General features: G+C 38.4%; 1 protein-coding gene across 1 annotated transcript in view; it reads right to left on the bottom strand.

Moving 5' to 3' along the window:
* Window positions 1-18,028, bottom strand: part of LOC113546518 (chromatin remodeling regulator CECR2) — a 41,708-nt gene extending 23,680 nt beyond the window's left edge. The window contains exon 1 of the mRNA XM_026946437.3: window positions 17,653-18,028. Coding sequence (XP_026802238.3) covers window positions 17,653-17,772 — 120 coding nt within the window. The 5' untranslated portion in view covers window positions 17,773-18,028. The remainder of the gene's footprint in view (window positions 1-17,652) is intronic.
* Between the last annotated feature and the right edge of the window lie 5,139 nt (window positions 18,029-23,167).

Genomic DNA, 23,167 nt, shown 5'->3' with positions numbered 1-23,167 from the left:
TCTTTTGTACTCATGATTGAACTGATGTCCTGAACCATCCCTGAATTTCCGTCATATAACAGGCTACGTTGGTGAAAGTCTGGAGACGGTCAGGAGTGATGGGTTGCTTCGGCCTGTTTCGTGAGGTTCCTCAGATCCTCAGTCACGTTCACACACACTTCTTGGTCCCCTGACAACCAACAAGCTGAAGAGAGCCCATCTATCAGCGCAGGCTGCACTTTGATCACACTTCAAACCTGAGTCCGGCTGTGGGGGATTAGCACCACCACACGCTGGCTTTGAAGTGCCATTCAGCAGCTCAAATGGCAAAGGAGGAGAATTAATGTGGTGTGTATGGCCTCTTTCTTCTGCACAAGCCAACTCTCCCTCAACAGCTGGAAATTTAAACTAGCCCAGTCCCACAATGCCTTGCTCACTGTTTGGGAACATCCAGGGCACTGAAGTGGGCATCGTTCATGCCATACTACAAAATAACTGCCTAAACGGTGAAATGTTTGTTACTAAACCTGAATGAACGGTTAAAACGTAGAGGACATGACCCAAAGGATGTATCTCAGATAAAACGATGGAATTCCTTCAGGTAGTTTTCCACAAACCTGTATCATGTGTTTTAGTCATTGAAATATATAGTGGTTAATTATTATTATTATTATTATTATCATCAATATTGACCATCCAAAAATATTTTCTTATTCATTTTAAATTATTAAAATTAAACACATAATATTTAAATCACACAGATAATTAACTAGATAATTCATTTGTTTGATTAAATGTTAATTTTACTTGAATTTATTACCTTGATTATTTCATTTTAAAAATAAATTAACAGTGAACCAGCAATATGAGGTCAACAGAATACGCCACTAAATGCTGTCTTATTTCTCTGTAAATAAACTCTAAAGGAGGCAATCCATCACCCCATTTGTGCTGAACAACTAAACATAGTGATCTGTGAACACATCTAATTTTCCTGTTCTCAAATGTTTTCACCCCCATTTTTCTGGCAAACCAGCATTTTTTTTAATCCAGCGCCAAACAACAATCCACATTATGGACTAAGCCCAAACACCTGTCTAAGACACAGGTGGTTTCAGATCGGACCTGGAACTCTGCCATTTAGTCTGCCAGGAAACATGGCTGCTTGAGAGACCAGACTGAGCATCAACGCCAAGAAAGCAATAAAAGCTTCCTAATGATGGTTTATTTACCCAAAATGTTGTCAGACAAATGATTTAAGCCGAGTTGGCAGTCGAGCCTCTAATGTAGAAAGAAGAAGAAAAGCTCCTGAGGTTTGTTCTTTTTTTCCAGCACTTTCTTCCGATACCGATACAGAATATCAGGCTGAATCCATGTCTACTTACTGTTCAAGCCCCAGAGAAACCATGAATTTTCATTCAGGTCACTGAATTTATGTCTCCTCACATACACGATATGGCTGAAGGTATGTGGACACCTGATCATCACACCCATATGTAATCCTTCCCCAAACTGTTGAAACCACACAATCGTATGGAATGTCTTTGTATGCTGTAGCATTACAACTTCCCTTCACCGGATCTAAGGTAGCAAAACCTGCTCCAGCATGACAATGCCCCTGTACACAAAGCGAGCTCCATGAAGACATGGTGTGTGAAGGTTGGAATAGAAGAACTCGAGTGTCCTGCACAGAGCCCTGACCTCAACCCGACTGAACACCTTTGGGATGAACTGGAACACCGACTGCACCCCAGACCTCCTCACCAACATCAGTGCCTGACCTCACTAATGCTCTCATAGCTGAATGAACAAAAAAATAAAATCCCCGCAGCCACGCTCCAAAATCTAGTGGAAAGCCTTCCCAGAAGAGTGGAGGTTTATATAACAGCAAACCGGGAATATATCAGGAATGGGATGTTCAGCAAGCACATAGGAGTGTGACGGTCAGGTGTGCACATACTTTTGTCCATACAGAGTACATGCATTTCATTGGTTTTGTACTTGTTCTCTGCACAATGACAATAAAGTTTAATCTAATCTAACTAAATCTAATCCAAAGCCCAACCATGATTCACTGTAGAATTACATCCAACCCAAAATCATTATAGTATTAAGTCACCTGAATGATTTAAGCATATAATTATCATCTTTAAGCTGCAACACCTTTGCGGTCCAAGTTACCAGAAAACAAAATAGCTACATTACAAACCACATATGCTGACTCAGTTGTACTGACTGTGGTGGTGAGCAACTCAATTAAAGCCTACAGCTTCAAGATCTGCTGAAGGCAAATGACCCCTGAAGGCAAATGACCCCTGAGTGCTCAAACCACCTTGAAAAAGAAGTTGATCAGGCGTTTTTGCTTGGTGTGTGTCAGCAGTCTTCGAAGCCTCAGAAACCATGCAAAACCAGGACGTTCCTAGTATCAGTCCCTGATGCACACCAGAGGCCTACCACAGATGGTGGAGAGCAGTTAACAGCCGTTGCTACTTAAGGGGAATTTGGGGGATGGGTGGGGACATCTCCTCCATGTAAAGACTTGTCTCCCTTGGCAAAACTTCCCCCTCCTTCCCGCAAACAACCTCCACAGTCATGTCTTTTGCCATGCCATGTTCGGTGTGCAGAGAATGAGTAATGATCTATACGTCATGATAGATCACAGCACCCTGGGGTTACACTTCCAAACAAGTGCTGTACTTATGACCCCAGGACAGAATCCAATGGATTACTGAGAATGTTGATATTTCCAAAAAGATCATTGTAAGTATTATTCCGATGGGATAAGATTTCCAGACTTACCTCTGTTGAGTAACGTTTGTCGGAAAGTAAGTTGTCTGTAGTAATTATGGTCAACTTGCATGGGATATATGATCTCTATATAAACCACACTTTGCGCTTGATCATTAATAGGTCACATGATCACATGACCATAACATGTAAGTATGCTTTAGGCATGTATGCTAGGAACCCAGTAACTCGACTACAGAACGCCACAGAAGTGTTCAATTTCTGACAAGTCCTAATAAACATTGTCTACATTTTACTGTTTCACATTTTAACATTGGTCAATTCCTGGTTTCGGTTTGGATTTGGGAAGGAACTTGTAGTTGAGAAGATTACCCCAAGTTGGGCTTTTTCTTTAGTTTTTTCTGGTTAGAGGATGGGAAATACAAGCTGTGACCTCGAGTCGAACGCAGCAGTAATGTGTACCAAGTAATGGTAAAAGTGCGAAGAAGTGAAGTAAGTTTATTTACTGTTGATGGTGTGAGCAGCCATCTTGGTGTGACGTCATTGCCTGAACTCTGGGTTGAAGTGCCCTTTCCGACTTTTGAGTAGGAATTCCCACTTGAGGGGCGATTTCTTAGGTTTTTCTAGTCAGATATTGGAAATTCCAAGTTACAAGATTTAGCTGAAAACAGCATAAAGACTCTTATGGAGTTAGCTGGTCTTGGACAATGCTGAATTGCTCACTTTTCAATGTTACACCACAAAAAAAGATTCCCAAAACAATATAGTTTTAAACATCTTTAGAAAAGGGATCCAGAAATTAGTTTTACAGTCAACAAAGAGGAAGGAAAGCCAGACTGGTCTCAGTGTCATGGCTGGGTGGTCAGACGCTTCCTGGGTTTGAAATCACAGCTCAGGCCTTTCAGTGAGGATCATTAGCTTCAAGAGGAGTTAATCGTCCCTACATGAAAAACTGCCACACATATCCGCTTCCTTTCTGACCGTATGAATCATGCATAGCTGTGGGTCTGGTCTCCTTTCCCATATCTTTTACAAAACTAATTAGGTCTCAGGCTACATATACGCTTGGTGAATTTATGGCGGAGGCTTCAAACAACAAAAAGCGGTTTGGCCGATCAACTATAGGGGTTTATCAAGGATAAACAAATCTTAAATTAAGAACATAAAATATAGTACACACCAACATAAAATTGAGAACATAAAATATTGTACACACCAACAATCATGTTTACATTTTATTACACCTTATACTTATAGTAAGGTGAGTTAGCTAGGATATGTTCCTACCAACGAACTCATTAAGGTGCTAGAGTGTAAGCCGTTCTCCTACAAGATGTTTAAAAGTAAACAGAGTAAAAAAAAAAATTTTTTTTAAATAATTAATTAAATAAATGACTTCGTTTGGGCTAATGTGTCATTAGAGGCATCACACCCTGTGAGCCTGCGTCTCTCCTAACAACTGTTCCCGAGAGCAGATGAGTGTGTCTCGCTGAGCTTTTGTTCCAGACTTACTCAATCAGCTTCTCAAAGCACACAGACATCAAGAACATCAATACAACAGGCCTAAACACACACACACACACACACACACACACACACTCACACCTCCCTCCTCCTTCATGGGTTCAGGCTCCCTCACGTCTCCCCATGTGTATGTTTGTGTCACGTACTGCACTGAGCCCAGGCTTCCCAACACCCAACGGCTAAACTCTTAAGGGTCTGTGGGGTAACACACTTGCTGCTTACCCCCACCACCTTACCCAACATACACACACACACACACACACACACACACACACACTCGCACCACCCCTTCATCACATTCAGCTGTCTAAGGGAAGCCCAAGGTGCAGCCCGTAATGACGCACGAGTCTTCTCATCTATCTCGAAACCAGCATGTTCCTGCATCACAGTTACCAAAACCCCAAACAGCAGATTAGCGCAAAACCGATAACAGTAAACTAAACCATCGCTCCATCTCCAGTTTCACTCCGAGCTCAGCAAACTCCTGGAGAGAGTGTTGTGTGTTTTCTGGAGACAGAGACAGGGAGCCATAGGGAGAGGAAACAATAGAGGCGGCTGAAACAGACCCTAAGGAGTGTGCCCCACCCCCCTGACACACACACACACACACACACACACACACACACACACACTCATGACCAACTCCCCATGTGAAGCCATCTGATGCATGTACTGCCGCCCTCACCTGTCAATCACGCCTGGGGGAGGGGAGTGGATTATTACAATGTAACTCAGTACGGCTGTTAGAAAGACTCGGAGTGTAAAGGTATTATATGTATCCAAGAGTAGATCAAGCGAGCGGGCTTTCTTTACACTGAAAAAGATCTGTTTTTACAAGTGGCTCATTTGATGAGGGGGGTGTGACAGTACTACCCAAAGCAAAAAAGGGATCTGGACTTGTGCAGAGATTTATACCACAGTGCGGTTGAATTCTTGAATCTGATTGGTCAGAAAGTGTGCATTATTTTTGTATAACTGCATGGCTTGGACAGTAGCTCCGGCTGTAACGTGAACAATAGGTTTACGTTATCGTTTCTATAGTGACAGCTCATACACAGGGACTTGTATTGCGGATGCTCAAATAATCAAAAGATTTCATTTTTATTGTAATCTGAAAAAAGAAACATGTTTAACAAAGCCAAATGAATAATCGCTGACGTGATTTGTAAGTTTTTTGTTAGGAGACATTTATGGAAGGAGTCTCCAGTATCAGTGCATTGTAACAGTTACAGGGCTTTAGAGCCTTCAGGACAGAGGAGTTTACGCTTTCTGGTTTCTCAGTAAGCTATGTTTTTTTTGAGAGAGAGAGAGAGAGAGAGAGAGAGAGGCAGATGCTGCTGAGGGAATGATTATTTATTGCTGCTATAATGTGAGCGAAAACTGGAACTAACTTGTATCTTAGATGTTCCATAACATTAAATTGAATAAACTGTTACTATCTGTTATCTGTTAACTAACTGTTAAATCTATGAACCGTTCAAATGCGCAATGTGTCATTCATTAATAAATTAAAGAATTGTAATTGTTGGCAAATCATTGTGGTATAAGCAGGACAACAAAGATCTTTTGTGATCAAAGCAGCTCAAGATTATTCCTGGAAACATGGCTTATTCAATTTTGAGAGATAAAGTGTGATGAAAGTGCCTCGTGCTTTCTATCTTTCATCTTTTATACCATTATACCTTTCATTTCTCAACAAAACCTGCTTCTTCTCTTAAATCTGATTTGCCAAAAAGTGTTGATTCATTTTCTACAACAGCAACTCTGACAGTAGTTTCGGCTGTGGGTGTATGTTAATGCGCTCGCTCTAGAGTTACGTTGTAATTTCTGTAGTAACACAGGGACTAGTACGGCAGATGCTACATAGAAATTGTGCAATTGTTAACAATCTATTTAACAATTTTGGAAAAAGTCTCTCAGCACACAATGGCTACCAACAAGGGAGGAAGGGCGTCTTGCTTCCTCCAAGACACGTGAAGTCAGGGGATCTTTTCGAACTGCTGCTCGTACCATCCACCTTCTTCCACATACATGAGCGGTCAGATACTGATGATTGGCCGGAGTTGCTGACTGACAGGGGAGACAGAGTACGCTATCCATCTCGTCCCAGGAGCACAGCCATGTGGACTCCTAGCCTCGGCATCATCGGGATTCAACTCCAATGATAGGGAAAATGTTTTTCTGTTGTTTGGATTACGTAAGAAAAACCCTAAACATTCTGTTCACTGTCGTTATGCATGTTTGTTTATGGTTCAATGGTTCTACAACATACCCACAAATTGTGATATCTACTGTTTTGTTACTGAGATTCAAATTTTAGCATCACGAAAACACTACGCTATATTGTGAAATACTGTCCGACATTTCTATGGTATTTCATTGAAAGCAACATTCCTGGCGTAATTACGGAAACAGATGGTACATCAGATCTTCATGTATTTCCAGTGAAAGATAAGTTGTTTACAAGAGCCATTATGATGTCCTAGTTTGTTCAGCTCGAGTAGACCGATCATGTAAGCTGAGCCATAGGGTTGGTTTATTTACTATGCCCCAAATCTAGTGGAAAATCAAAATAAACTGAAAAGTCGGGCTCACTTCCTTGTCCATGTGCCAAAACCTGGCTTCTGGCTTCGAGTGGCTAACCTGAACACGAATGAAAATATACTGTAAGCAAATCAAGCAAGAAAGAAACTGCAGACCCAGATCCCTTACTTTCAGCTCAATCCACCTGCTTCAGACACACACACACACACACACATGCCCTCAACTGTTGTTCTGCCAGACTACAGACTAAATCTCCTATTACAATCAAGCTGTGGAGCGGCTGGAAGAAAAGAAGGCCCAGATGAACTGCAGCACCCAGGCAGGAGCACCTCCACCCTCCAGGGGGAAAAAGGCAAAGAAAGAAAGAGCCACCATCTGTGACTTAGTCATGGTGATGCCAACAGGGAGAGAGCTGGAGCAGCAGCAGTGTGTGAGGAGCATCGTGAATGAGGGCCTATTCAGCACAGGCAGAAAGCACACCCACCCACACACACTCCCATCACACTGCGCTCTCGAGAGCATAGGCCAATAAGGGGTGCTGCTCTCAGGATGGCGATCTGAGAAGAACGTGACCAAAGAAAAAAAAAAAAGAGACTCTTATCAAAGGCAGGGGAGAAAAAGTCTTCGTCGTCGGTACAAGAGGATGAACAGCTCTTCTATTGGTTAGGTCTGACAAGAGCGATTAGGATTCTCTTCGCAAATCAAGGTGACAAAGATGCTCATAAAGAAGAGATTGTTGGTGCAAAGGAAAATCTCATGCTCATCAAAGAAGCATTATGATGTTAAGAAGAAAGAGTTAAAGGTGCAACAGTCGAACTTGTACAAATAACCTGGAAAATATGTAGAACCTGATACCAAAATAATGGTTTCAGCCATGACCTCAGGAAAAACATATTATGTGGCTGAGAAAACCCGTTTGGAAAACTGACTTCTGATCCAGCCTCCTGCAAGTCATTTTATAGCCACTCACTCACTTTATAGCCATTACTCTATGAAGAAAAACCAAGCTTAAAAGGAAGTAGCAGAGATCGCTGGTGTCTCTGGAGCATGTTTGTAGCTAGTAGAGTTAGCTTGTACTGCTAATTTGTTAATGGCTGATATGAAGCCTGGCACGTAACGTGTAAATCAAACAAACCATTTTCACACTGATTACTGTGTAATGTGTTCAACAAGTTAGAAGAAGATATATACAGAAGTAGATACTGTACCTAGGCATATGAGGAGTGTATGTAGCTAGGACATTTAGTTTGTGCTGCTAATCTGCTAACAAGCCTAATATGAATCTTGGCACATAATGTACATCATACAAATCTACTGTGATACAAGAAGGAATTAAACTCTATGACATGCTTTTATAGGAAAATATTTCATTTCTTGTTGAAACTCGTTGCGTTAAGCCACATCACACGTCCCTGTCATTGAATATTTTCCTATAACAGTACACCATCCCAAGCTGACACTGTCCATGGTTTTAAGTGCAACGTCTTAATCTTAAATTTACTAAATTTACTAATCTTAAATTTACTTGCTCTTTAACAGGTCTAAATCACCCCAGTCCCTTTTTTGATGACTTATATCTCTTCACTCATCCCCCAACATCCTCATCAGGATTTGACTGGCTCAAATATACATACACTGAAGGAAGAAAAGTCCCATATGACTCAAATCTCACTTTAAAATGATTTGTTTAGAAATTCTGCATTTCGGTCTACATAATAATGTTAAAACCACATGTGAGTGTTGTGATGGTGTTGTGCGGTGGCTCTGAGCTCCATGACAGGTGGTGCTATGCCCCTGTGATTTGACACAGAATGGCCCAACGGCTTTAATTAGCACTCTCTCAATAACCTGTGTGATCGCTAAAAGACAAGTCATAATTAGGGCTCTTTAGGTGACCACAATTATCCACAGATCCAGGTATATAAGTCATAATGATGGGCATAAATGAGCTACAGTTTAACAACCGAAAAGCCAAAGAGTCACATCATCTAATCTTGTCTGTAAGATGTTCAGAGACGTGCATGAGTGTGTAAGTAATTGAAGTGGTTGATGATGATGGATTAATGAAGGTTTGGATTTAATTGGTAAAACGTCAAAGATAACATTGCTACCCGAAACGGCAAGGTGATTTTTAGGACTGATTCAGTTAAGTGAAGGTTTTAGGTGTGAGGCCATGTTTATAACCGCCTCAGGGTACATATACTGTTTACAACATTTACAAACGTATCAGAGAAACGGGCTGAAAAATATAGACCAAACAGAGATCATTAGAGATCTAGTGGGCGTGTCACTCTGTACATGACTGTCACTGACAGGCTGCATGAATGTACACTCTGGGCTAGAAAGAAGTCAGACCCAGTCTCGCTTCTCACTTTTTCATACCATTCTCTGATTTTTTTTCACCACCATTGGTGATGCTGTTGCACTCGGCGCCACAAAAGTCAAAAATATTGATGTCTTTTTATATCCTTGAAAGACAGAAGGGAGGGGTTCAGCCCTGCTAGCCCCTTTATACCACCACCCCTGATTAAGACATATCAAAATTGTCAGGCAAGAAAACCAAAATCATGCCAAGCAGACAGGCTAAACTTCCTGGGAAGGGGGGTGTGTACGGTAAGGTATCCTGGAGCATTCAAGGTCTTTTCAGGGAAGTTTTTCCCCCCCCAGAGTTTGAAGTCTCCCCTCCTCACAGCCAAGAGCCCCTGTCCTAGGGGCAGATTTTAGGGCTCGTTTCACAGCTACAGTGCCGGGAAATCAAGCGTGCTCCCCTCAGACAAAGAGCGAGGAGATAGCCTGGGCGATCAGGGCCTCTTCCTGCCGAGCTACTGTCTCCTCCAAGCAGGGATGCGGAGAGTGACAGTGAAGTGTAACCAGGGAACAATGTGACAGGAGCCATTTTATAAGGCGACCAAGTAAGGAAAAAACTGCTCTATTGTTGGGCTGCCGGAACCGACCTGCCGGAAAGAATGAGCTGATCAGCACCAGCCACCAGCAAACTGGATCACTGCGTTTAGAAAATACAGCGAGCATAGTTCCAGTGCACAAAGACACTGAGGGTGCAAGTATTGATCGTTCTCATCTCCATTCTGCAGAATGAGTCTTAAATTCTTCCTCTGCAGAGCAGCAAGTATCGACAGAGGGTTTGTAAACACACCGAGAATGGCGTGAGGCTGAGTTTCCCGCTTCCATTCAGATGCACACTAATGATCAAAGCAGATTATTATATTAAGTGGTCATGTAAACAAAAAACTTAAACTGGATTAAAGTTGTAATAAGAAGTCAAAAATGTGTGATTTTACTGATATCTTTTTCTTATACATCAGTTAAAAGAATTAGAAACAAAAAGCTTACCTCCACCTCGGTTCAAAAAACAAAAATAATGGTAGCTGGAATGAGGACAACAAAATGTGCAATAATTAAAAACTCCGAAATAAATAAAGCAGCAGCCAGCAACTTTGAGTGAATTGCATCAAACTAGAGATGGCACCGATCCAGAACCCAGAACAGGTCAATACAACTGGGCCAATACAAGCGCAAAATTTTGGATTATATATCGGGAAAAAAGAACAAATTTGATCTGACCGCGTAAAGATTCCTCTCTACATCCATCCAACCAACCAACCAACATGATGGAAAAAACTACTTATACTTCAATGCTGTTAAACTCTCGAATATGATTCATTTTCCGCAATAGCAGCGCTGACAGTAGTGCAGCTGCACATCACAGGTTATATATTAATGCGCTCGTTCGAATCATTTATCGTTTCTATAGTAACAGCTAATTCATAGCGAGGTGAATGGTGCACACTCCACATAATCTAATAATCTTGTTGATATATGAAATGTTCTGTGAGGGATGTTTATTTAACATTTATGTAAGGAGTCTCCAGTGTCAGCACTTCGCAACAGTCAGAGATAAAGCGATAAGTTTTCAGACAATAACAAGTAACAAGGTAACAAGTCTTCAGGAGAGAGGATGTTGCACTTCGTGGTTTCTCAGTAACACGACAAGCTACAATTTTTTTGTTTTATTGATATCTGCTATAACGTAAGTGATAACAGGAACTAATTTGTTTCATGGATGTTCAACAACATTAAATATAACTATAAACAGATCATGAATATGACATTCTTTTATGAATGAAAATGGTAATCTTTGGTAAAACTGTTGAGGTATAAGAGGAATAAAACGCTTCAGGACATGCTGTTGTAGGAAAGCCACTTGACTTAAAACATTGCAATCTAGTGTAAGTAATTTGATTGAATTTTTGCAGATATCTGATTTTTTTTTTTAAAACAGATGATTCTGCAGTAGAGAGATTTACTACAGTGCTACATTTATAAATTAGCCAGCTAAAAAGAAAATGACTTTCATCGTAAGTTTGTCAAAAGTTGAAATGACAATAGTTGAATTGATAAAAATAATATTGATAATTTTATTTGCTACTTCAGAGAGCAGACATATTGACTTTACAAGATTTTTTAAAGATGGCGATTGTACTTAAAGACATTCTGGGATCCACTCAAGGGGTTTCAATAACTAATAGACCAATCACAGAAGTAGTAATTCTGCCATCAAAATTTTTAGGTAGAACCTCAGACGGGTGAGAAAATGGCTTCCTAAAGTCTGGTCTCTGGAAGTTACTGCTATCAGCATGTCGTCAGTTGATCGGTTAATCACCTTCCAGGTAAGCTTCCTCCAACAACACACACAGAATCCTCTTACTTGGATTTGCGTGCTATTTACTGACACGGCAACCCTTTTTTAATGCCAGTCCTTTCAGAACGCAGACGAGAATAAAGCAATAATCTGTTTGCTACGCTGGCACGCTAGTGTGTTAATTCTTACCGCTCATTTACAGTATGTGTGACATGAAGAGGTTCAGGTGATGTTTCAGTGTGATGTTCATTGAAGCACTCTCCTCTATAAGGCAACCTTGAACAAACACAACACGCTACATATATAAACGATTCATCTACAGTGCTCCGGCTGAGACACAAGACACTACCAATGTGCCAAGAAATGTGAAAATTCCTTCCCAAGATCCTTTTTTTGGCGTTTTCAGTCAGGCGTTCAGAGCTTAATGAGGCTACTGTCAATCAATCAGTCAACTATAGAACAAGGTAAGCAATTTACAAGCTGTTCTGAACGTATCTCGTTAACCAGAAGTGCCACATTAAAACCCAATTAGCAACAAGCCGCAAATTGGACGTTAGCTCATCAAGCTATCTTCCTGTTTTTAACATTTCATCATCATCTTTTTTTTTTTCTTACATACTAGGATTTATTTGATTCTGCCATCAGGAAAGCTAAGTATCACGATACATGTTACGTGCCATTAAAACTATCTTCATGTATCTTCATGAGTTTTATACCACAGTGCTACTGAATGCTCAATTCTGATTGTTCAGACTGTTTTGATTAATTTTCTAAATCACAGCAGCTCGGACAAGTCCCAGCTCTAATTCAAATCACAGGTTTATATTAACACAGCTAATCCACAGGGACATGTATGGCAGACATTTCACATAAAAAAAAAAAAAAACCTGTAATCATTGATATGGTAAGGTTTTCTGTGAGGAGATGTTAATTTAGCATTGATGGAAGGAGTCTCCAGTGTCGGTGCTTTTTTAACAGTTAAATTTAACCAACATGGGAACGTCTTCAGGATAGAGGGCTTTCCGTTTTCTCTGTAACATGATAAGCTGCGTTTTTTTGGCTGGTGATGGTACAGAATGATGTTTTCAGCTGCTATAACGTAAGTGACAACAAGAACTAGCTTTCCACAACATTAAATGTACCACTAAATGGATAAAGAGTATGACACAACATCATTTACACAACTTTAGTCAATGAAAATTTGTTATTGTTGCCAAATTGCTGTGGTGTAAGTGCAATAAAACACTTTGGGACTCAAAATAAATAGTAATCAATTTTAGGGAGGCAACAGTAACTCTGCTGCACATCAGGCCACGGCTCAAGATACCATCTTTGATTATTTTCCTATAACAACATGCCCCTAAATGTTTTATTCCCTAAATATTGTTCCGTCCTAAATACAAGTGCACGCAGGTGCTGTATGACCTTGAATCCATTTAATTTAAATTAAATGGTAATTTTCTCGTGGTAATGCTGCCATTTGCATCGAATTACCCATTTACATTTCTTCATTCTGCACACGCCTTTTATCCAAAGCAACAAGTCCAGCAGGATCCACTCCAAGCATCTAGCTGGATAAGGACGCTGGATAAGGACACGGGGTAAGGACGCTGGATAAGGACGCTGATGACACACGGCTCATATCTGGATCCTGCTTTGTGTCTGTTAGAGCGGTTAGTCTCTGGTTATCAGTATGTACTGAATGCAAAGTCCTGCTCTGTCTGCCTTATAACAGATACTCCAGAAATGCTTCAAGAGTAAAACCACACACACACACACACACACACACACACACACACACACACACAAACACACCCAAACGCTATGGTTTAATGCACAGCAGACAAAAACCGACTAAAACAATCAGCACTGAAAGTAGGACACGACTACGCAGCAGCATTGAGTACAGGAAAATAAAAAGTGAATGCACGTAGCAAGCAAAGCAAAGCACAGCGACGAGGCGTCAAATCTACACAACACAAATTTACAAATTTGTATTTTACACCTTTATTTCTATCTGTAAGTGAAGTTTTGAAGTTTGAAATTGCATTCCATGGCTTGAATGTATGCGCATGGATTTATAATAATCAGGTGTAGAAATTTAAATGTAATATCTGGTGGCACAATCCACTCCAAACTCACTTCTTAAAATTCAGATTCAAATGTTCACATCTGCAGGCCGGAAAAGCAAACGAGCGCAGGTTTCACGGCCGCCATTTCAGCCACCGAGCCCTGCATTTTGGATTCGATTTGGATTGATTCTGACTTTAAGGAACTTAATCTGAAATGGGTTGAAATTTCTACACCTCGTTATTATAAAATCGAATTTGAAACCTTTCATACGAGCCCTGAAAGCCACGGAATACAATTTCAGTTTGATGTCATCCAACTACAAAAATTCAAACACGGGCATAAAATACAGATTAATGGATTATAAATTCGGCACATATCTCATTCCACACAAATTCCTTTGCTGATGAAAGTGTGTGTTTGTTGCGCAGTGGAAGAAATACGCAACACACATAACGCAACTTCCTTTAAGCTTGTTTATACTTCCTTTAAACTAGTAAAACTAGTCTTTAAATAGGCGTTCCTTTCAAGAAAAACCTGTAATTATGGCACAAGATCAAAAACAGTTTTACATTGTCTCAGAGACTTTTTATTTTCCTAATGTATAACCTGGACTGTGTGTAAAGCCCTCATTAACACACAGAATTATAAGCACCTTCTAGTTCAATGGCGGGATTAACGTTATGTCCAGTGACATGAAAAGACCCTTAATGACGATAAATGACCTGAACTTGACATCTTAATCAAGGCGCTCAGAATAGACTACTCAAAACAGGAACTAAGCTGATAGACTACAGGAAGGAGAACTGGACAAGGCTATAGGTAGGGGTTGGTGTGTGAAGACGATTTACAGTCGTTACTAAGACAAAATCCACATAATACACACTTTTACACGAATATCACACGAGTTATCTTTAGCATTTCTAGGGCAACTGACAAACATCTTGCTTCTTAAGAACTCACTTTCTTAAAAGGAAGTTTAAAAAAAAAGAAAGAAAGAAAAAAGTTGACAAAATTCATGACAAAAGAAGAGCTTTTTCTCATTACAGAGAGCCTGTTAACAACCAGCCGAGATTTCACACTGTTACGTTAAAACACATTAGCAACAAGCTGCAAACTGGAGGTTTGGTAGTTAACTGGAGGTTTTTTTTAGTTAACTGTTAGTTAGTTAAGTGAGTTTAAATTGTCCACCTGTTCACTGTTGGATATTTTACTTTCAGAACTTCAGAAAAAGGATAATGGTTGTTTCTAGACTTGTATATCATAGAAGATATATCGAAGTGAATGTCAGGCTTTGATCAAGTTGTTGGCGTGTCGTAGTGACACTTCAGTTAGTAATTAGATTCTGTCGGTCGAAATGTCCATGATGCTCTTGTGATACTGTCAGAATGAAATCTTTACATTTTCTTACAGATTTTTAAGTTTTAATATTTTCTCCATTTTAAATTTTAAGGGTAATTAGACTTTAAATGATAAAACCTGCGGTTAAGCTGCACGCAAAAGCGAACGTTCAGGAAAGTTTGTAGTTTCTATAATTAAACATAGTAGAAGCGGAAGATAATTTCACCATGTGAAAGGTTTCACCAGACAGCCACATTTATGCATTTTACAGCTTTATGCCTCTCCACAGACTCCAAAATTCAGCAATGTCTCAAACCTTTACTTCACAATCTTCATTCACTTCCCATAAAACACTTTATCTATAATCTTTATTTATAATCACTTCAAAATTCTTCCTTCCCTTCCTTTAAAAACTGTCTCTCTAGTCTTATTCTTCTCTACCAGCCAACCTCGTCCTTCAGGTCTTTCCACGACCGGCTCCCTCACTCTGAGGTTCGCATATCTGCTTTCTCCGTTTGTTTGTTTTTTTTTAACTGTAAATGCTGTTTTTGAGTGACGTATGAAACCGAGTCACAGCCTCGTGCACAAAACAAGCCCGGAAACGGCTCTGAGTTCGTACTCGAGTATTTTGTTCAAGTGGGAAAACGTCCTGATAGTTTCCATGTTTAAATCTTACCTCAAAACCATAGCTACATTCAGATCCCAAAATAATCACACAGGTTGCCATGGAAACATTCTCACACTTCTCATTCATCTGGTTTATTCATTCTCATCGCTATGCTTTATACTTGATAATACCTGTAATGACATTACATCATTTTAGCACTGGGATCAAAGAGCGATTTATTGACATGGTGTGTACCCTGTAACTTTCCAAGATGGACTTTAAAAGCAGTATGTAACATTGCGCTGACTTTCTTTAACCACTGGGCTGCTCTTTTCACGCTCACATGGCGACTCTGACTTGTTTTTTTTTTAAATCCATTCGCCTTCAGTAAGCACTTCTGCTGCTTTCAAGTCCTGTCGGAAATGTCGTACTTACGAGGCGAACACAGCCGGAACGCCACCACGATATCGCAATTACAACTTGGGAGCCGAGTTGGGAGCGTGTCAATGATAAAACATGACGTCTACAGCAGACGGAAAGATTTAAGTGATAATTACACAATTAATTTCTTGCAATAAGACAACTTTGTGTTGTTGATACAAAAAAAAAAAAAAAAAAAAAAAACACACACCACGTGGACTTGAAAGTAGCATTAAACCTGGTTATGGTTAGGATGGACCTGGAGCGTATCCCGGGAACACTGGGCATGAGGTGAGAATACATCCTGGATGGGACACCAGACACACACTCATTCACACCTAGGGGCAAATTCAGAGTCACCAATCCACATACAAGAATGTTTCTGGGACGGTGGAGGAAACCAGAGAACCCGGAGGAAACCCACACGGACACGGGGAGAATACGGAAAACTCCACACAGACAGTAAACCAGGTTAGTGGGTCGATTCTGGAGATGCGAGGAAACGTGTGCTTATCTCTGATCTGTTCAGATACGACAAACGAGATCCTTTAAAAGACGGCCAGAGGATTGTTTTGTGTTTCGGCTGAGGATAAGTACCGACGTCTTCATCAGACCCAAATGTGCCAGATACAGACAGGAAGGAATTACCAAACACTACAAACTACATCGCAGGCTTTCCTGAGGACTCGGTGTGTGATGTGTAAAGCTTCAACGCTCTCTCTTTAACGACAAAGCGATGCCAAGTGCGTTTCACACCTCTGGGGGGTCGAAAAAGGAAGGAAAAAAAAAAGTGGGGGGTCGAGCGAGGCGTCCAAGTCGCTCTCTTGCATTTCCAGTATTAATTTTTTAATCGGCAAACTTCCAAAAAAACTTGTGGCACTTGCGACTTTTCAGTTTAAAATCGCAAAGCAGCACCTTCATAATAAATGAGTCAGTGTTAGAATGAAAACCCCAGTCTGCTGTAAATGACTCATGAACAATGAGGCCTTGCTGATGACTAACAATAAACTCATCCTACTCCAAAAAAACAAAAAAAAGGAAGTGACTAGACTATCCAGAGCGCAAAAAAGTTTAATTATAAGGCAAATGACTTTATTAAACCAACTTGTATGACGTCAGGGTATATATAATCAAGTGTACATCTGAACACTTTATAAATGTGGCTTTATTATTATTATTATTATTACTATTATTATTATTAAGCAAGAATAAGGTTCATGTAAACTCAGGCACTTTATCTGATGAATAAATAAAAAGAATGTGATCAAAACAACATCAGCACAACAACAACAACAACAACAACAAAAAGTTCACAAACACTGCACACACTTTCCACTCTCGTTTGAATACTTTTCACAATTTCTTTTATAATAAACTTTAAAACATCACCAAACACAACATGGAGTTATCCAAACACTCATGACGTCACCTGTGTTTTGAATGTTCGTTAGGCTAGCTAGTTTTGTTTGTTTGTCGATAAATAAAATGAAAAACAACTCAACGAGTGAACTTTCTAAACTGATTTGGACTTCCCAAAACAATTTTTTTTTAAAATATATATATATAAATTATAATTATGACCCCAGGTTCAGAGTTTGGTTTGGAGAGATAGCACAAAGCTAGGGTTAGAGGGTTAGGGTTAGAGGGTTAGGTGCGCGTGAGACAATAGTTACGACAGTTGGGGTTGTTTTCAGACTCCTTAAAGAGGCGTTAAAATGAATATCTACGCCTGTGTTCATGAAACTTCATGACGCGTTACCTCAATTTCAAAGTCTGGTAAGTTGAACGCCGTCCTGAAGAGAGAGCAGAAGTGCGCGATGGCGGGGACTTCCCACCAAGACTGGATCTCCTCCACAGAAACTCTACATCCCTGGGACATGTTTTCACTCCGAAAAAACACCCGACTTCACTCTTTCTCACATTAGGTATCGCTCTTTGACGAAACTATCCAACTTCCTCTCCTGTCTTCTCTTCTCCTTTCCTTCTGCCATATGACTTTCTTTAACTGAACACCAAAACTTGCTCAGTTGCCATCGCGACCCAGTGGACTTACTACAATCTGTTTCAATCACGATTTCACAACAAGGAGAACAGATGGGGCTGGAATGTACCAATCCTCCCACACACACGGGGGGAGGACGCGAACCAAAACAAAGTATACGCGAAACAAAAAAATAGTATTTCGATTAAACAATCATTCTGACATGATCATTTATAATGGAAAAGGACAGCTTAATCACAATTGGGTGGAAACTCTTAAATAACATATAATCAATAGTTCTTTGTAGTTGTTTGTACCACCTACGCACTCAGGTGGCCCAACCCCATTTAAAGGGAAATGCACGAGCCGTTTGGACTTTAGTTTTGCGCGTGAGGGCTCGTGGCTTCAGCGCTTCCGGAAATACAGCTATAACAGCTATATATACATACATATATATATATAAAGTTATATATATATATATATATATATACATACATGTAATGTTGTTATTGCTGTATTTGCTCTGCAGCATTTCTTTGCATGTGCCTAAGACTTTTGCACAGTATTGTGTGTGTGTGTGTATATATATATATATATATATATATATATATATATATATATATATATATATTAGTATTATATAGTTATTTAGTTACTTATATATATATACACATACACACAGTACTGTGCAAAAGTCTGAGGCACATGCAAAGAAAAGCTGCAGAGTAAAGATGCCTTCAAAAATAATGAAATTAAATGTTTCTACACTTAAAAAAGTACTATAAAGAGCAGTAAACAGTAATAAATGAAACAAAGTCAATATAAAGTTTTATAAGGAAATGAGCTGGAAGTGTTACTGAGCATCTTGCAGAAACAGCCACAGTTCTTCTGGAGACTTTGACTGTCGACTCGCTTCTTATTTCTGCAGCGAAACCCAGCAGCCTTCATTATGTTTTTATCTGAAAAGTGTCTCTTATGGAATCTGCTGCTCTCTTTACTGATATACAAGCATTTTTCTGTAACATTTCATTTTGTGCTGGAAAAGTAATGTTTGGAATCTAAAATCTGGTTAAAATCTGATACTGATTGTACTGAATCAGTAATGTAGAAGTCATAAAATACAAATCTATAACAAAGTTTGTACTAAAAAAAAAAATAGGGCGTCTAAGACTTTTGCACAGTACTGTATATATATATATATATATATATATATATATATATATATATATATATATATAATTATTATTATTATTATTATTATACATACATATATGCATATATTATTATTATTATTATTATTATTATTATTATTATATATATTTGTTAGTTAAGAAACACAGCACACTCATCATTGCTCAATTCTTATTAATATTAATAACCAGGATTCTAATCAGTGAATGTTATTTAATGAATTAAGTACCAATCAGTCATTCTTAGTGTAGAATAATCACTAAGCATTGTTTACAAAAAAAAAAAGATCACAAAAACATGCAAAGAGCTAGCTCAGCCCTTTACCTTAATTAAAGCACAGAGAAATAAATCAGAGAAAAAGTCAGTATTAGAATTTACTGTAATCATATAGCGCCACCTGTCGGCCAATAAATGTAACTAGAAAGAGTATTAATATTCTGCTGTCATCTTCATTTGACCCAAAACACTATATCACCACTAACATACAGAACTGGAAAACTTTAATTCCTTTACAGATGAAGAAATATCACTGAAACATAACTTAACATCTTGCTTGCTGAAATCCATTTTTATTGTGTTCTTCATTTTGTCCTAAGATCACATTTTCTCATTTCTATCAAGGGTGCCAATAATTTTAGAGATGACTATATACCTAAGCAACAGGTTAGTGCTTCAGTTAATAAATCCTTTTTTTCGTAGTTCTTTTTTTGCATTGTTGTTTATTTGTGGACGCTTGAATGAATGAGGTTCAGGATGAAGTTCATCTCTGAGCTAATTTGCCGAGCTCGCTTATAAATGTTACGCTGACCCTGTGTGTGTGTTTACCAAAGAAAAACCCGTCATCATTGACATGGTGATGTTTTCTGTAAGGAGATGTTTATTTAGAACATTTATAGAAGGAGTCTCCAGTGTCAGCACTTACTTACTCTTCAGGACAGAGGAGTTTATGCTTTACAGTTTCTTGGTAACATGACAGGATGCATTTAAAAAAACAAAAAACTGATTAACTTCTAGAGAAAGAAAACAGGAATCAATTTTTCATGGACATTCCACAACATTAAATGTAGGATGAACATTATGTTCTTCATTTAATAAAAACATAATCACTGTAAAAGTTCAGGGTGGTAACAGTGACTGTCACCCTGTTGTTGATTATTTTCCTATAACAGCACACCACCAAGTGTTTCATTCCTTACGTATGTTTCATTCAAATAGTTCATATGTTAAAGTGTAATAGTTTTAAAGTAATATTATAAGTATAGTCATGTCTTTTCAAACAGTTTTTTTTCTTGACGAAATTGAACAAAATGGTTTTCTTGCTATTTTGTTATGGGTTGAAATTCTTGTCCATGGTAGACAGATGATACAGATGTTGTATATAGAGATGAAACTGATGGAAAAACCTTGGAGTATCCATTTAAAATATGTCATGATAAAGATGTTGTGATGGTCTCTCCGAAAAGAGCAGGCCATACACTGCATCTTAGCAAGTGAAAATATCCTGAATATAGTCAGATTTAGCTAGATTTATAAGATTTATAGATTTACAAGACTACAGTTAACCAAATATAAGATTATTAAACCTATTTCTAGACATATCTATAGTCTAGATACTATAATACTAGCTACTATAATACTAGCTATATAGATTTAGCTAGTAATCCCCATTATAAGACTACAGTTAACCAAATACAAGATTATTAAACCTATTTCTAGACATTTTTTACTCATTTCGAACTGTACATTATGTTCTTGTTCTATTGGCAAATAATTTAGCTTCTTTTTTTACAAAAAATAAACTTAAAATTAGAAAAATTATCTGCCAATAGAACAAGATTATTTCAAGCTTGAAATTAGTAAAAATGTCTAGAAATAGTTTTTTAGTAATCTTATATTTGGTTTGTTGTAACCTTATAAAAGAAAATACTAGATCAATTTGACTATATTTAAAATATTTTCACTTGCTAAGATATTGTTTTTTGCAGTGTAAAAACCTACAATTGTAACATAACACACTGTAATACAACGCTTGTTTTGTCAAACTGAACTGCAATAATATGACTGCATTTCTGTGGTGTTCTCCAGGTCCAGCTGTGCAGATCTGGATGTAACTGCTGGAAAAAAGTGTTGATGTGGCCAGTAGAGGCCACTCTGAGCCCACTCAATGGAAATGTGAACCCTCTGATAGCTGGGTTGAGAAGCTTCATCAACATCATAATCGCATTAAAGTTTTCCACTCAATGGATTGCTTTCACAAGACAATTTTAACACGTAATTATAGTTCAGCCGTAGATCTCCTGACACCTTCCTGAGATCTTCCTGACACCTTCCCGCCTCTTTAAGACAAAGCAGCATTCACAGTGGAGGCTGTAGAGCGACTGCAATTCGATGCTTGATTGTTAAGTGAAAACAGTCCAAGCCACAAACTGGAAAAAGCTGTTCTTTGCTCTCTTTTGCTGGCTCCTCCACTGAAGCTGCCTGTGTTCTCATGGTCATCTGATAACATCTGATATCCAGCATGTGGGGACACTGACACCAAACACAGCCAGAGGAGGGAAGTAACAAAAAACAAGAATATTGTTACTAAACTTAAGTATATTTTTTCACCAAATATATGTACGTTGAGTTTTCCCTTCTATTAAGTCTTTTTACTCACAATATTTAAATCATTTTCAATCTAATGATGATACTACTAGGCATATCAGTATTCTCAAATACTGCAACTGCCCTTGACCTGCCCTTGACCTGCCCCTGACCTCTATTGGGAGGTTTATGGGATCCTCTTATTTGTAGTGTTTTACTTCCTGGCGTATGTGTTCTAACCTTGCCCGAGCGCTCATAATAGTTTCTATAGTAACAACTCTTTCACAGTGACTTATACAAGCTACACCATCTAAAGGTAATAATAAATGGATAAAAAAAACAAGCTGCACTTCAACAAAGAAAAATGTATAAACGTTGATATGGTGAAGTTTTCTGTTGGAGATGTTTATTTATAACATCTATGGAAGTCATATATATGTGGGATGAATAGATTTACGCTGTCTCCAATGGTTTACACGTAGCTCCGGGGCCTATCATGGTCTTCATGTAGCTCTGCTTACTATGAATTATTTTTGCCCTTGTGACTTTAATTCCAAACCTTAATAAACATATCATCAGTGATTGGAACCATAATAATAACTGAACCCTTTGAGGGAAATTATAAAGCATTTACACATGGATACATAAACAAGAGTGGAAAAAGTACAAAGAAACTCTATAAGTATTAAGTAATGAGCATGGAGCCAAAAACCTATCTACCTGAGTAAAAGTCAAGAAATACTCAAGTATATAAGAGTACAAAGTAAATATTTTTAACTGAAAATAGTTTTAACTGAGGAAGTTCAGATCCTGCACGACTAGATAGTTCTCTAAGAAATCAGTCATAAGGAAAATATTCTGCTTATTCAGACATACCTAGAATTTGCCTCGCTGGTTAGCTAAAGTTTAATAACCCTTTTGGAATAAATGCTACACTAGCAACAAAAAAAGTAACTAGCTATTTAATTTAACTAGCTAAATTACAAATTTTAACTATCTAGTTAATTTAACAAAATAACTACACATCTTAACTCGCTAGCTAATTTAGCAAATTAGAATACAAAACCTACCTAGCTAGCTAATTTAACAAATTAGAATACAAAACCTACCTAGCTAGCTAACATAAAATAATTACAAAACTTAACTAGCTAGCAAATGTAACAAGCTAATTTACAAATCTAAATTTAACTAGCTAAATGACATAACTACCTAGATGATTTACCTCACTAAATTACAAAACTTAACTAGCAAGCTAATTTAACTGGCTACATTTTAAACCTTAACCAGCAAGCTGATTTAATAAACAAAAATACAAGTCTCAACTAGCAGGCTAACTTTACAAGCTAAATTACATAATTTAACAAGCTAAATTACAGAACTTAACTAGCTAGCTAATTTACCCAGCTAAATTACAAACCTTAACCATCTAGCTAATTTATTAAAAAACTAAAATACAAAACAAACTAAATTACAAAACTTACCTAGCTAGCTAATTTAAGAAGCTAAATTACAAAATAGA

The sequence above is a fragment of the Pangasianodon hypophthalmus genome, chromosome 7 (genome assembly GCF_027358585.1).
Source record: "Pangasianodon hypophthalmus isolate fPanHyp1 chromosome 7, fPanHyp1.pri, whole genome shotgun sequence".
In the NCBI taxonomy this organism is placed as follows: Eukaryota; Metazoa; Chordata; class Actinopteri; order Siluriformes; family Pangasiidae; genus Pangasianodon; species Pangasianodon hypophthalmus.
The sequence above is the reverse complement of the archived record's forward strand: the minus strand, read 5'-3'. Positions and strand labels throughout refer to the sequence as shown.